This window comes from Sparus aurata, chromosome 5 (assembly GCF_900880675.1).
Source record: "Sparus aurata chromosome 5, fSpaAur1.1, whole genome shotgun sequence".
NCBI classification, from domain to species: Eukaryota; Metazoa; Chordata; class Actinopteri; order Spariformes; family Sparidae; genus Sparus; species Sparus aurata.
Window position 1 is genome coordinate 31,865,115 of NC_044191.1, and position 16,089 is coordinate 31,881,203.

General features: G+C 48.6%; 1 protein-coding gene across 5 annotated transcripts in view; it reads right to left on the minus strand.

Moving 5' to 3' along the window:
• The window catches only part of emid1 (EMI domain containing 1), a 63,908-nt gene that overhangs the window by 9,323 nt on the left and 38,496 nt on the right, over window positions 1-16,089 (minus strand). For 4 of the 5 annotated variants that reach the window (XR_003984106.1, XM_030417641.1, XM_030417640.1 and 1 more), the window contains exons 4-9: window positions 5,362-5,451; window positions 5,094-5,155; window positions 4,862-4,994; window positions 2,625-2,669; window positions 2,433-2,540; window positions 279-386 (exon numbers count right to left, since the gene is read on the minus strand). Coding sequence is in view for 4 of the 5 variants with exons in the window: in XM_030417641.1 (XP_030273501.1) it covers window positions 279-386; window positions 2,433-2,540; window positions 2,625-2,669; window positions 4,862-4,994; window positions 5,094-5,155; window positions 5,362-5,451 (546 nt within the window). In the remaining variant the exon portion in view is untranslated. The remainder of the gene's footprint in view (window positions 1-278; window positions 387-2,432; window positions 2,541-2,624; window positions 2,670-4,861; window positions 4,995-5,093; window positions 5,156-5,361; window positions 5,452-16,089) is intronic. The other variant, XM_030417643.1, reaches the window with a different exon arrangement.

Below are 16,089 nucleotides of genomic sequence, written 5' to 3' on the forward strand. Positions count from 1 at the left end.
AGACGATGGCCGATGAATACCTGCATGCAACCAAATTCCTCTCAGATGTGATTGGATGATGTTACTCGGACTATAAATGGACACCAGAACGCTTCCAGGACCAAAACCTCGTCCCGCAGATTGGATTAGATTGTGGGCACGGTGGAAGATCAAAAATTCGAACAGTGTTTAAAGAGAGCGACGCTCCGACTCGTATTTGCAGCAAACAAAAGAGCACTTTTAACTGTCCGCTGTGTACTTTGTGCCATGGTGTCTGTGTGAGTCGTCCGAGGTCTTACCGTGGTCCGGCTCGGGGATGTGGGCACTGGCAGGCGCTGGAGGACCTGGAGGGCCGGGCGGGCCTGGTAGACCCCTCTCTCCTGGGAGTCCTGGTGGACCACGGGGGCCTGAGAGGAGGGAGGGAGGACGGAAACATCAGTGTGGTGACAGATATGAAATATGACATAACAAAACATGGCCTTAAAAGTTTTTTTTACTGGGGGGAGGATGGTGATGAATGAGAGTGTGCGATGTTGACGACAGAAGGATAAACCGTGACAGAGACTAAAGAGGGAACAGATTAGATAAACCGCTGAGTGAGACCGCGGAATAACGTCTGGCTGTGTGTGTGTGGGTTCCTTTATATCTGTGCACATGTGGCGTTAAATCAGCAGCTGGACGGACGAGGACAGATGTAGGATTCTGACTCCGTTTCTACGTAATTAACAGGAGGAGGCTGTTTAACGGCCCGGTGCTGGGAACCCACTCGGGGGCATGTGAAAGCTCAAATAAACACCATTAAACTTCTGCAAAGTGTTGTTGGCACCGCTTCACAGTAAATTAAATGTTCCCTGCACACTCACCGCTGGCTTTTTAGTAACAGCTTGTAGCCGGTCCGCTCTTTATGAAGGTGGGAAAAGAAAGAGCACCACCGTAACTACATCTGACCTCACTGTTTGGACTGTTCTGAGGTAACGCTTCACCCTGAACGCCACCTCTCACCCCCTCAAGATGGACCCGAACTCACCACCTCTCTGTTTATGTACTGATGCAACCGACAGTGACAGTCCACTAATTACTGCTTTGCGGGGTAAAGTTATTACAGCTCTGATTTGACGCCCGAGCCGTTTTCACTTGGTGAACACCGCAGCACGACCCGGCCGTGTTTTGGCTTCATCAGGGAGATTGTGAGCCGCAGTCTTCGGCACGGCGGTTCAAACGGCCAATCAAAGTGGCCCTTCAGAGTCTATGTGACATATCGGGGGAAAACAGTTTTGGTTTCTCCTGCAGGATAATGGTTCCCCAGAGGAGTCTGCGGGGGGACGCCGTGTCAAAATATGAGTCAAGCTCTGCAATAAAACTCTGCTTTAACTTCTCAGGACTCGTCATAACGTACAATATCACTTCCCCAAAACAACGCCAGTTCATTTTTTCGTCCCATCTTGTTCCCACAACCTCCAGCTCGAGAGCACATTCGTCTACATTGTCCGTGACATTGGACACGTTCCAGTCCTGTGTTTATCTTTCTCTTTAAAGAAAAAAAAGAAATCGGCACAATAAGTCAAACGCAGCTTCGGATGCAGAGCACAGCGCCGGTTTTGGGTACTTATGAAGTAATGGAGATAGAAAAAACAATAACACCACAGGCATATGGAAATCATAAGGACCTGGGATTTGTGTATATATAGCTCATGTTCATTTCGGATTGAAGTCACATGGCGCTTCTCGGAAGGAAAAAAAGCAGGTTTGTAGTTTAACTTTCGCTCTAAATCTCATCTCTGCCCCAGCAGCCGGCACGGAGCAGGGGTCATGTGTGAGCCAGAGCCGAGGAAAAAACAGCCTATAGCGAGAGCAGATGTGGTGACACGCTTACACCGCCATTTACTTTATTATCATTCAAGTCACAGCTGCCTGTGGATTTACTTTTTTATCCCAACAGGTCGTTTATTATCTGAACATAACCGGCTCTGAGTGCATCGAGCAGATTTACGACCCTGCAGCAGCGGCGGCACGGTTATATACAGTCTGAAAACCCAGAATGCTGCCCGCTGGAGCTGCACTTTTAGAAACATATGATTTTAAAAGTCAACCAACCAAATGCCCAAATTCCAGTAAGTAACCAGCAGGCCGCTGGAACGCTCCGACGCTCACCACTGGAGGGTCTGTGGGCTGACGAGTGGTTTTAAGAGGAAGGCAAACACTCCGGAGCAGAACATCGCGGGTCGGCCTTTTGTTGGAGATCTCTCTCATTTTTCCGCCGTTGTTTCCACAAGTCTTGGGTCAACAGAGAGCCATTCAAACATCTCGTTCTCCAGACAATAGATTAAGTGGACCGGCGAGTAACAACTGCCCTGCGACACTTCTCAGCGACACACACAAATCTTTACAGCGTGCTGGTTGATAAACTGGGTCAACATCTTCAAGGACGAGGCTCAGTGTGTATTTCTACTCACCTTGAGGACCTGGGGATCCCTTCGATCCCGGGGCTCCAGATGGGCCCCTCGTCCCGACATCCCCGCGAGGCCCAGAGGGACCTGGCAGCCCTCGAGACCCCGGCTTCCCTAAGAGGAGGAAACAGTCATGAGTAATCGCGAAGCCTTAAACGGTTTTAAACTGACTGAAAGGCCACTATGGTTACACTTTACCGTCTCTGCCAGGAAGCCCATCTCTCCCCTTCTCACCCTGAGGACCTGCGATGAAAACAGAGATGTGGCTTAATTGAGAGGTGCAAAGAACTTTCCCATCACCGTGTGTTTTTAATTTAATATTTCACTTCCAAAATACTATTTATCAATTGAGAAAAAGCGAGAGTTTCTGTAGATTTGTCAGTTGTAGCCGGCAAATGCTGCTAATTATGCTTTAGCGATATGTTAAATGCAGATCAGCGGCTACAGGGACGTTAGGAAGGCTCTGAAATCCACTGAGAGTATTCATCAGATTCTGTTTGCAGGTCTTGGGAATATTACTGCATTAGCGAGGAAAGTTGCATGAAGCCTTCTGTGGCTCTTGAGGGAGTAAAGTCTGATAAACTGCCTCAAGTCACGTCTTCAGAAACTTAAAGGGATATTCCGGTGTAAGTTTAATCCATGGTCTAACACACAGTGAAACTGTGTTAGACTCCCTCTCGAGAGATCAAGTTAGCAGACCGCTAATTTACGGAGTTTTATCAACCTCAGAAACGACCGCACGACAACAATACACTGCAGTAAATGGATCCAAATATAAACCGCCACCAAAAAAGCCACAAATAATGCTCAGAACAGCACCAAACTTCAGCAACAGTACAAATAGGGTCTCAGCACATAGTCCGGGGCATCTAACCTCCGCTAGCTTAGCTGGATTTCTACTGAAAAGCTGACTAAATTTACCACTCTTCTGCAGCAGCTTCCTGTTGACGGGAAGTCCCGACGAGTCGATTACCGAGTGCAGTAGAGTTCCGCGGCTCATGGATGAAAATGTATGATTATGACTCCATGGAAAAGCAATCAAAGTTCATATGTGTCTTACCTGCCAGTTTATAACAGTTATTATCGAGAGCGGACAGGGAAAAGAACGGAATTGAGCATTTCTAACCGCACTCGGTAATCGTTGTGTCGGGACTTTCCTGACCTGGAAGCTGATGGAGGAGAGTTGAACTCTGTTTTTAGCTTCACAACAGAAATCCAGCTAAGCTAGCGGAGGTTAGATGCCCCGGACTATGTGCTGAGACCCTATTTGTACTGTTGCTGAAGTTTGGTGCTGTTCTGAGCATTATTTGTGGCTTTTTGGTGGCGGTTTATATTTGGATCCATTTACTGCAGTGTATTGTTGTCATGCTGTCGTTTCTGAGGTTGATAAAACTCCGTAAATTAGCGGTCTGCTAACTTGATCTCTCGAGAGGGAGTCTAACACAGTTTCATGGTGATTTAGACCATGGATTAAATTTACACCGGAATATCCCTTTAACTCCTCATGTCTGCCTGAGGACAGACACTTGAGGCTACTACTACTCGCATAACACGCCCAAATCTCCGGCGGTCTCATGGCGGCAACAGTGTTCACTGTCACAACACAAAACGTGATGACATCTATTCTGAGAGCCTTCCCGTCTAGCGGTGCGACAGGAAAGGCGAAAGTACGGTGGCCCTGAAGGTCATAACATTTCAGAAAACACAACAGTGTCTGAGATTTTGTCGTGTTTTCTGAAACGTTGTTGTGTTTTGACCCTCAGAGCCACCGTACAATGAGCAGTGATTACAATCAAAAGGGTTTATTACATGGTATCATGAACATACATCTGTTATTATGATTATGACATGCGGTATTTTGCATATTGTGGTACAATAGCGGCACCAAAGAGTCTGAGTGTGAATCTTAATCACTGCAAAGCTTCTGCTAACAACCCCGCCAATAGGTCAAACATGTAGATATGTGACTCCACACCTGTCATTTACCTCTACATGTACTGTAGGAGTCTGAAGGAGTGAATGCAGCAGACACAGCCACACACAGCAAACATTTCTATTTCTATTTTACTCAAACTGACACAGTGTCTCTTCTGACGGAGCAGCGGGGTCGGAGCCAGCGCCGGGCTCGACTCCAGGAGAGGAGAGGACTTTCAGGCTCTGCAGTGTTTGTTTTTCACACAGCCACAGAGCGCCGAGAGCGAGCAGCACAGACAACCGGCCTCGTACTGTTGCTAAAGGAAATGAGTGAATGTGCAGCGGGGGAAATAGGATACGAGCGGAGGTGAGCAGGTAGAGGGCAGGAAAAGAGCTGCAGCTCGCAGAGAGGAGTGATTTCTGACTCAATTATCAAAACACAAAAAGCCCCGGACTCTGCTCAACGGAAACAGGCAGTATTTCTTAACTTAAAAGCGTATTCATGCGTGACAGCGTGATACCTGCAGGGCCCTGCTCACCAGGAGCTCCCTGAGCGGGCACAGCCCCCATCAGTAATGAGGCCTCCGGTGCGGTTCCTCCTTTACCCTGAAGGTGGCGATGTGATACGGTGGCCGGGGCACTTAGTAACTGGACCTGGTGCAGGAAGGCATAAATCAAAACGTGGGCAATTAAGACAACATATCACATTTCTCAGGGATTCGGACACTGCGGCTGAGTGAGAACAGTCCAAACCTTCGTCTCCAGAGAGTTCAGTCTGTCGCTCAAAGCTGTGATTCGGCTGCAGTTGAGACAATCTAAAGAAAAAAGAGCCAATAAATGAACAGAAAATCTGATTTCACATGTTTATGCATGAAAATAAACCTAGCCTTGTGTGTTTTTTTGACAATTTTTCGGGGCGTTTCTTGTTGTTCCAAACTCAAACCAAGGCACCTGACGAACCGTGACCGCCATGCATCATTACACCCCTTATCAAAAGTTTCAACGTGTTCAGGGATCTTACTGCTGATCGGGTCCCCTGTGCGTGCAGGCGGGCGGCGCAGCGTCGATGGTTTCCTCACTGCCTCTTGGGCGACAAGCTGGTTCCCCGCTTCTGCAACAGACGATGAAGGCACAGGAAAAAAGAAAGGAAAGTTCTGGTGAGTTCTCGCCCCCATAAAACATGTTTAGATTCATTCACAGCACGGTATTCAAACGATCGGACACTCGACATTGACACCGACAGGCTGAGAGGCTTAATGATTGATTAACCGAACAAATCCTTTTTAGCAGAACCGCACAGATGCTCCGCCTTTTTAGCTGATTGCATCCGAGAATCCGCCGTTTTGGACTCCTGGTCGGACAAAATGAGACAAGAGACAAGTGACTCAACTTTAGTGATTAACCGCCGCAGGTGTCAATATGCCGCTTGTGTTGCGAGTCCAACGATATGGAAGTCAGCACGCAGCACTTGGAGTCAGGAGAGACAGTTGCAGCTTTTGTCTCTGTTACATTTCCAAGAGATAAACAGCTTCGTGCTTTATAAAAGTATAAAAGTGGCAGAGCCTGGGAGTGAGGGCGTGTAAAAGACAAACAATAGTTTCCTTGTGCGGGAGAGAGAGAGAATGGGTTGTCCGGGCTCACATTCTGTCTTGCCTTCATTTTATGAAGTGTGGGAGTTTGTGTCTCTGGGTTCTGAATGTCTTGAATGGGCAGACCTTTGTGGAAATGCTAGACTGACTCCTTTGTCCGGCCTGGTCTGGCTCTGGTCGGCCCAGGTGCTCCCGATACAAACAAGAGGCCGGGGAGGGGGGGTCCGGCACCTCATTAGCCGCCCCGGGAAGCACGTCTTTGCCGGTCGGCGGCCAGCAGACGCAGCGAAATGCCAAGAGAGGCCGCGAAAAAGCACCTGCAGGCCCGGGACGGTGCTCACATGTCCTGATCCGCTCTCTGTCCGCCCGACTGCAGAACCCAGGGAAGGAAAGTGGAGAGCTCATTGTCATGAGGAAAAATAAACGTTTTGGGGAACTTAAGACTGGAAAGCATAAAAAAAAAGGTTCAGCGATTACCCAAAAGAAGAAGGGGGAGAGAGAGGGCAAAGAGGAAGAGCACGGAAAGTCCACAGAACACATGGTTCAGGGTAAATCGAGACCGCTCCAATAATCCCCCCCCCCCCCCCCCTCTCTCTCTCTCTACTCAACCTCTGCGCTTCATGATTTCTCTGTTTCGGGGTTCTGGGGTATTTCTCTGCAGGATTACAAGTGCAGATGGATTTAAAACCGTGTCAGACCTGAGAGTGAACTGTTACGGCACGTCGCTCCGAGATCGCAGAGAAAAAAAAGCTCCTCTGCGTTTTCGATAGACGATAAAAACGTCACGCGGAGAACGAGGAGAGCGCACACTTTGATCTGCTGCTCAAAGAAGACACAAAGAGAGGTGTGTGTGTGTGTGTGTGTGTGTGCATGCCGGGGACGTTTTCTCTGGAGCTCGGCTCATGTAGATGGCTGCATTCAATTACAAAAAAAGGGGGGGGGGGGGGCTCTGGATAGGAAATCTAGCTCTCGGCCCTCTCCTCCCTCTAGAGTAAAGAACATTCGAGCGCCAAGATCCCCTCACCCACACTCGAGCTATTGTATGAAGCATTAAGCCGGCTTTGGCATGAGGACAACTGTCTCCCCCCCCTCACACACACACACACACACACACCTCTCACACACTCTCTCTTGCAACAACAAACTTAAAATCCGAGCCCCGTCTTTTCTCCCGCGCCTCCCGCGACAGTGACTGTAACCTGAAAGGCCCCGAGGAGGACTTCAGTGCGATCCATCGCTCTCATGGCCAACAAAAACATCATCACAGCTAATGATCCCCCCCCCTCGTCTCCTCTCTCCCCCAACACCACCCATGGACACGGCTCATTGTATCTACGCTTTGTTCTCAGCGGGCTAATTGCCCCAGTGGGGTAGGCTAAGAAATGTGTGAATGTATTTGACCTTTTGGCCCCGTGTTGCACTGGGCCCGACTCAGGGACTGAGTCAGAGCTCTTCATTAGAGGAAGACCCCCGCAGAGAGTTCAGTGGGCCAGAGGCCGTCCTGACATCAGCGCCGTCTGTCCCTCGGTCCACTTCTCTACCTCACACACACTCACACACACACACACACACAGATAGAGTTCAGTAGGTTGTTGACAAACACTCTTTGAATGATCTTTGCCCCTCGCTGCTGCCCGCGATAATCCCGCAGGAGAAGGAGGAAGATATGAGAGGAGGTCACAGCGGGAAGGTTAATCCCGAGCGTGTCATAATGAGTCAGTCGTGAAGGACGTCCCGTGCAGAGCTACACGATGATGAGCGCTGAATGCTGTGAGGTATGAAAGCCTGAGAACATCTATTTCAGATTGAATTCATCGAAATCAAAAGTTTACTGTGGAGCTCTGCAGGTATAAAAGGTGGAGAAGAGCTCCGTCACCCTGCGGAAACACCGACACAACGTTTTCTCTTCTGTGCTGAACACCGGCCAGTTTCTTAGAAAATATATCGATTGTGTTACGTTGCACTGACTGTGTCTTATATTCCAACATTGGCAATATAAAGCTGAGACAGTGAGGTGCTGGACTGTATCAGGGCGGCCCGACAAAGTATTAAACTTTGCGCCCAAAAATCTGTCAAGTGCAACTAAACGCCGTCATTGGGACGCTACGGAAGCCCGGAGAGACAAATGGGAAAAAAAAATGAGGAACTTGCAAAGATTATCCTGACAATTATTTTGTTCTTTTTCACATATTTGTTAATCATAAACACGAGAGAAAACAGTTTAGATTAGAATTAGACTTTTTTTTCTCACTCCTCCATATATTGCCATTTTTCATCTTAACACAATAGGTGTTGTTTCTGGGAAAAAAAACTGTAGGCACCCCACATATATTTAATGTGTTAGGAAATAAAATAAAAACTCACTATTGGGTGAAAGCTAAATGATGTGCTGGGACACCGACATGAGAAAGTTCAGCCCAGCGGTGCTGCGCTGTGATCTTCTCTCACAGATTTCGCGATTTGATTTATTAGAAGTTGAAATGATCGTATTTGCAACACTTTCAACACTCAACAATTTTTCATCTGCACTGAAAAAAAAAAAAAAAAAAAAAACGACTAAAAGCACAACGATGTGACGTTTGTTGGGGTTCGTACCAAACAAACCGACTTTTCTGACATCTGGAGAACAGATGTCGATCATATTTCAATTAATTGCGCAACCCTCCGTCGGCCTTTTGGGATTTCACTTCCTCGCTCGCAATATTTTATTTTTTTTCACGGTAAAATTTGCACTTGCTGAAAGAGAAAAAAAAATCATAAAGACTCGAGTGGCTTCTATGCAAACCGGAAAGTGGAACAAAAGTAGAAGCACGACATCGCGGGACGGAAAGAGAGTGAATGGTACCGGGCCGCTCGTGGGCCAAAACCACAGACACGTTCGTGCCAAGTGCGAAGAGGGAAGCCCTCGATCTGAACCGACTGCACTCACAGAAAAACTCCACATTTTCTGATTTGGATTCCACAGAAGCATGGACAATCTGTTTCTATTATATCATTATGTTATTATTGTCATGGCAGCTTTTAGTCCACACAGCTATTATTACTGGCCGTAAAAAGCCCACTTGGAGCGGTGCTGGTACCACGAGCGTGAGAGCCAAGCGGCACAACGACAACGACTGCAGCTGCACCTCCCGCTACGTATACTGAAGGTGTGTGTGCATGTCGGGTCGGGTCGGGGGTTTGTCTGTATGTGTGTGTGTGTGTGTGTGTGTGAGAAAGTGCACAAACACACAAGTGCACACACACACAAGTGCACACACACACACTGGCGGTATTATTAATGGGCCAAGGTCATTCCTCCAGTGATCCTCCCAGTGAAAATAAACCAGAGCCCTCTCGCTAAGAGCCCGGTCCGCTCTGCCAGCCAGAGCCCTCAAACACACATCCATCTCACACTCGGCCTGAATCCTCGGAGCTCGTCACCTACTGGGCTTTATTTCTGCAGCTCGCCTTAGAAACAATATTATTTAACTGTTTCACCTTAAAACAACAGCTTCGGGATCATTTTCATGTCACAGTTACTTGTGATAGAGTGAAAGGTGTCTCTGTCTCAGTCATGATGCCTTCCTGTAACCTCGTCGTGTCTTTACAGCTGGATAATGTTTTATGGAGAAAATGCTTTTTTTTGTCCCTCTGATGTCGAGTTCCCTGAACGCAACCTACGACGGGGAGCGCTGCTGTTTCCATCGTCACTGCAGACATGACAGAGGCGAAGAGGCCGAAGAGGACGGCGATGGAAGAAGTTAAAAAGAGAGAAGAGACAGCTGACCGAGCAAGAAGCGAGTAAACTTGCACATCTCAGACTGGCTTTTTGTAGCCGACGGCAACTTCGCTAATTGAAAGGCTGCATGTGACATGAACTCGCTGAGTGATTTGTCTCGCGTGTCAGCAAAGTTGTCAAGTTTGTCGATAGTTTTTTCATCATTCGGCACGTCGACCCGTTTGGACAGATGTTTTAGCTGGTAGCATGTTGCAGCCAGATGTTACTGTCTCTGGTTCAGGTTCCGTTAGCATGCACGGTTAAAAAATGCCTGAGCGTGCACGTCGACTTTTAGTCGAACGGTGTTGTGACGTGCCGAGTTTTGTTTGTGGCTAGCACGAAACAGAAACCCCCGGGATTTGTATTTGTGACTGCCGCGTTACACTCGGAAACTGTGGGGGGGCGCCAAATCACACGGAATAAGACTTTAAGGAGTTTAACGTATAAACTTCTTCTGTCCTCTCCTACGGTCGGCAGCAGACAGCGAGGTGATCACAAGACGACAGGCAGGCCGAAGCAGAAGCTGCTCGTCTGCGCTGTTTCCTCCAGTCTAACTGTGTTATCTCAAAGTTTGAGGTTCCTGTGGGGAGTTCAGTGCAGGGCCTGGCAGATGTGAATGCACACATCAAAACAGACGCAAACACACCACACACACACACACACACACACTGTGCAGCGAGCAGACGCAGCAGAGTGTAAGATCCTGATCCATCTCTGTCTGGTCAATTAGCTGAGCTCAGCGCTGCAGCATCATTAGTGACCAGGTGCTGACAGCCGACCGGGGAGGCGTTTGTCTCTGTCTGTGCAACCGCCTCGGACAGACGGGAGACTGCTGCTGCACACACACACACACACACACACACACACACACACTGAGCGAGGCGGCTGCTCCGAACATATGTCTGCTGAGTGAGCGGTTTCTTCTGTTTTGTTTTTTGGATCCAAACAGACAAATTGCGGTGAAGTGATCCTGGACTTGTTTTCGTTCTGCTCTCCTCTCACCTCTCACTTCCATTCCCTCTCTCAGCTCTCACTTTGTCCTCGTCTAATGCACATTTTAAAAAATTACTTCTGCAGTGCAAAAGTCATAAAGCCGACTAATCTGCAGCTTCCACCTCCCGAACAGCTGACGGGCTTCAGTCGTCGGGGGGCTCGGCGCTCTGCTCGGTGCAAACCTGCGTCTGAACCGCCCGTGTTTACTGCGCTTTCCCAGGGTCGCAGCTCTCTTTTATTAGGTGGTTGACTCAAAGGGCGGGACACACTTCATCATCTCCTTCCTTTGGAATATCCACTCTGCCTGAGAGCGGAGCGGCCCACACAACCGGACAGCTTCGGCTGCAATTACAGGTGAGGAGGAAGCGCGGCCTCGCTCCAACAATCGGTCAGGTAATTGATCCCAGAGGAAAGCGAGCGAGACCCCACCGCGCTGTGCTGGAGTTAAACAACAAGTGCGGTGAGGCAGCCCGTCCTACATCTGCTCCGGTTTACAAGTGGAGGTGAGGTGTTGCAAAGACCTGCTGCAAACCGAACCACGCTTCAGCCTCGGCGACCCCGAGGCGAGAGCACGCAGGGTCAGAGAGGTCCTCGACTCACGCACACACATCTCACCTCATCAGTCAGCGCAGACACTTAACCCGAAGGCAGCGACCACACCCTCCACCGAGCGAGACCTCCAACCAGTCACTGCAAAGGTGGGAATAATTAATTATATTTAGTCTGGTTACTGCACCTGAGGAGGTGATTTATGTTCGCTTATACTGCTGAGCGGAGAAGTCAAACGACGTAGATGTGTTGGGTTTTAGTGAGTTTCTCCCATAGACTTCAATACAGCTGGCACCAAAGAAAGATGCCCCACACACTTCTTTTTTAGGTTCGTTCTAGAGAACGATTAATTAGTTAATTGTCGAATCTCATTCCCAAGTCATCAAACGAAGCTTTGGGTCGGTATTCAGGCCAAAACTCTAACCCCAGCTTTCTCCAGGACCGCCTTCCCTATCTTTAATTCAACTTTGTACTGTGTACTACTTAATGGAACAGTAATACACATTTGTTCAAATAACAGATCATTTTCAGTGTCTATTAATCTGTGGAATCTGTGAAAGTGGTCAGTCGGTGTTTTCCAGCTGACGTCCTGCAATGTCTTTGTTTTGTTCTTGACCCAAAGATATTCAGTTTCCTGTGACAGAAGAGGAAAGAAACCAGAAAATATTCACAATTAAGGAGCTGGAAACAGAGAATATCGCCTTTTGTTTTCTCTATAAAATAGTTTGTGATTCTTATATTAATTGTAAGTTAATCAATCGCTGCAGCTCTTTGCAAGACTCAACGGTTTATGGGCATATGCACAGAAAAGTAAGTTGTTGCTGCATTGTCTTGCAGAAACAACACAAAGTAAAGTAAATATAAAGCTGTTAACTAGTTTTTAACATGTCTGTAAAGGTATTTCTACGATGTGACACACACACGCAGCTCGGTGTGACCACCAGTGTTGCTTCATTAATCTTCTGTTCTGGGCTCTGTCGATTCTCACGTCAGTTCCTTTCAGCCCGTCCAGATGTGCTCGCACACACACCCTCTAATCTTTCACAGGAAGGAGGAGGGTCTCCTGCCTCGCTGCCTCCGCCTCTCCATCCCAGACAGGGCTGTCTTTACCTCACCTTCCCTCTCACTCACTCACTCACTCACTCACTCACTCTCCCTGTCTGTCTCACTCTCTCTGTTTTCCCACTGTAGTGATGCTGATGGCAGTGATGGGGTCTGCGTGTCAGTCTGGCTGCCCCCTCCCGCCCGCCCACCCACCCCCTCCACAGCAGGCGGCGGTGTGTAATTACAGAGCAGCGCCGGGGCTGAATGGTCTGACTGGCGGGGTGACGGCGGTCTGCTGACAGAGGTGTTTGTCTGGCCTAAAGACATGTGCTCCCATTGGCATTCTGGGGCAGGAGAGCGGCCTCGCCGGGCACAGACAGCTGTGGGGTTAACCTCACCTCACCTCCCCTCCCGCCCGTCCCGCTTCCTGGTTATTGTATTTTCCAGAAGGTTTTATCACGAGAGGTTTGGTCCAGACTGTGGAGAATACCTCCGAGGCACCCGTAGATACTAATTACAGGGAAATTGAGCTTTGTTTCATAATCACCCACCGCCGTTTCCCTCTAATGACTAAGCAGAGCGAGACCCGCCTCCCCGTTAACCACGTGTCTTGGGGTGCAGCGGCGAGGCGGTGTTCGCCGTTTTTTATCACAAGCCCTCGGGTGACTGTGGGTCGTCTGGATCAGCGCCACAAGACAGAAAAAGAAAAGCGGCGTTCCAGGAATTTCGAACGACTGTAATTTACTATTGTCCCAGTCGCGTCCAAAAACAAAAACACGAGAAGCGTACGCGGTGCCGTGAAAGCAAACAATGCTGTGGTTTTTCGTGTAAAAGCGCCTAAAATTAGAGCCGGGCACATCTGCTGGATCGCAGCGCGCCGATTTGAGATAGTATGCGGTCGGGACAGGCTCCAGCCTTTTAACATTTCCTCCACTTGAAAGCAGCAGATGTCTAATAAAAAAGTGCAAAGGGCTGAAGATCCAGCTAACACCCTTCACTTTTATTAAGAGAGACACAATAACACAGAAGCCCGATGAGACCCGTCTCCTCCTCTGTCGTGACCTCGGCTGACCCAAATAAAAGCTGCTTTGTAAACTTTTCCTTGGCGTCACTCACTCTCCGATTCAGTGACCTCGTTTCCCCATCTTCTCCAGTGATGTGCAGCCTCTCTCTCTCCCCCCCCCCCCCCCCCTCGTCTCTCCATCTCCGTCTTCTCGTGTGGTCGCCGGGGAAACTCTGAAAAACAGGACCGCGGAGCTGCGGAGCCGAGGAACACGACCGGATGAAACCACACGCTCCTCCGCTGCGGCTTAAGTGTGGCAGGGAGGGGTCCGTCTTGTCTGTGACCTCTCCGCATAAAACACTCCCCACACACCGCAGTAATTAAACCGCACTCCTCTCAGCCAAAATAACAATAGCTCTGAAAACAGCCAGGACCACAGTTACACTCACACTCACACACTCACACACACAACACATCACATTTCATGCATCCTGCGTTAAAGCTGTTGAGCGCTTTAAAAGCCTCTGTGACTAAAATAAGAAAAAAACCCCCATCGAAGCTGACTTTCCTTCAAAGGATAATTCTGCTACATTACAGCTAATTTCTGTAGGTTATATCCTAAAATTAGATAATTACATCTGAGAACACTGCAGCAGTGGTTATAATAAAGTCTGATGTGGGCTAAGAGCACATCAGACACGTCGTAAAGACGCCGACACTCAAGCCGGATTATCTAACCAAATAAAAGCGAGTGCACCCCGAACTGTCAGCGATGAACCTGAAGCGAGACTCAACAGGAGCTCTCCTCAACCGTCCTCTTCCACATAAGTTTCAGATTACAGTTTGACGTCATCCTTTTTGCAGGTTAGCATATAATGTCGGCATTTCACATTTCTGCAAAACACAGATACGTCCAAGGTTGACATTTGGAGGGTGACGGAGGTGGAATTATTATAAGCTAGTATGTCTCTCAAGCACCATACACTTCCTTGGTCCTGGCACATTTTGGAGAGTTGTGCAAAACGGTTGCTCATGCACGAGCACGACCACGGTGCGCAACGTGGACATGAAGTACTATCATGGATATTACTCCGACTTGCATGATCAAGAAATGCAGGAATGTGAGAGTCTGCAACCAGAAACACAAGTAAAATAAGCCACAAACAAGTCAGTAAAGTTACATAAATGTTCTCTGTGTTGGTCTTCATTGTGCCACGACGTCATGATGTTTGTACAAGAGCTAAATGTGCAGTGTGAGCGCAGACCAGCAGGGGGACCGGGTGACGAGGGACAATTGTCGTTCGGCCCGGCACGGAGCAATTGGGTTTGTTGGTCAGGTTCAAAAGATGTTCACCAAAAATAAAGATCCAAGAGTCCAACAATAAAAGAACAACCACCCTTCAGAGATCCAACAATAAACAACAAAAGATTAAAGTTCAGTTTGTTATGAAGTTGGATTTCTCTGATCTGTTCCAAGTAAACTGTCCTCCCAAACAAATCAGTAAAGGATCTCTGCACAAGAGAAATAAACCCAACGTCTATGACGCGGTGGAAGTTCCCTCCGGTTCCAGTCCGTTGATCATCTTCGTGCTCACAGGATAATTGTCTGGAAGTTGACCCGGAGGCGAGCTCGCTGTGTCGCCCGTCGGCGAGCAGCGACGGAGGGGAGAAAAAAACACAGAGGCTTCTTTTGATTGTCGAAAAATGAGAGCTTGATTCTCGCCTTAGACTCGAATTCGCGACGCCTCTCATCGTTACTAGACAAAGTGACTAACTCGTTTCGAGAACAGCCTTCCAGTTCCTGAAAGAAAGTTTTGGAGGCTGAAAACTATCCAAACATAAAAAACGTTGCAAAGACTTAACGACACAAAAGACGTTAAATCGAGCGACTGCAAAGTGGAGAAGCGAAGCTGACACACTGCTGCGCTCTGCAAAAACACGCTGCCGGATTCCTGGCCGGCTGCCCCTCGACTCCGACCCCGTTCATTACCGTACAGAGGTTGACAAGCGCTCCAGCTCTCTGCCCACAGCTGCAACCAAGCGGAGAGCGTAGGCCAATCCTCAAACCTTCAGCTAAACATCCTGCCCCATGTCTTCTGCTACTCAGCGCCGGGTGAGTAAATACTCTTTTCTTTATTCTCCGGGTGTTTGAAGGACACGTCCAGCTCAAGCGCGCAGTTTATTTGTCCAAGGCCGGTCTGAGCGCTCGCTTATTACGGCTTAGAGGCCTGTTGCCACACCGGCCAGATGTAATTTCCCCTCCCGCCGGATGATTTGTGTGCGAGTACACACGAAGAGCGACTCTTGCGAAGAAACAGGTTTCAGTAACGTATACTTCTGCTCAACCGCCCATGTAAACAATAAAAACAATCGCGCTCCAGCTGACGGCCGAGCAGCGGGATCCATGGCAACCAAACACCACAGCTCCGGTCCAGATAGTGACTCGCCCGACCAGAGCCAGGACCGACTGCCAGAGACTGTTGCCATTTCATCTCCCCTCAGGACCATATTGTGCTTCAATAGCAAACCATAAACTTCGCCTCTCGCTCGGCAGGGCTATAAATGAACTGAGAGCAGCAGACATGTGTGGTAAGAAGTAGGCCAAATATTTCTTCACTATTGTTTCAGTTCTCCTCATGATTCAGCTCCTCTCGCAGAGCATTGTCCGTTTCCTCCACCGTAACAAATCATTTGATTTGTCGGTCTCCTGCGGGAGCGCTCATATAACACTCTAATCTCCATTTTTGCCTTCATGCGTTTGGATCAGTTTACTGCGGAGGTATTCGGCGCCGCTCAGAGGTCCGTCAGAGT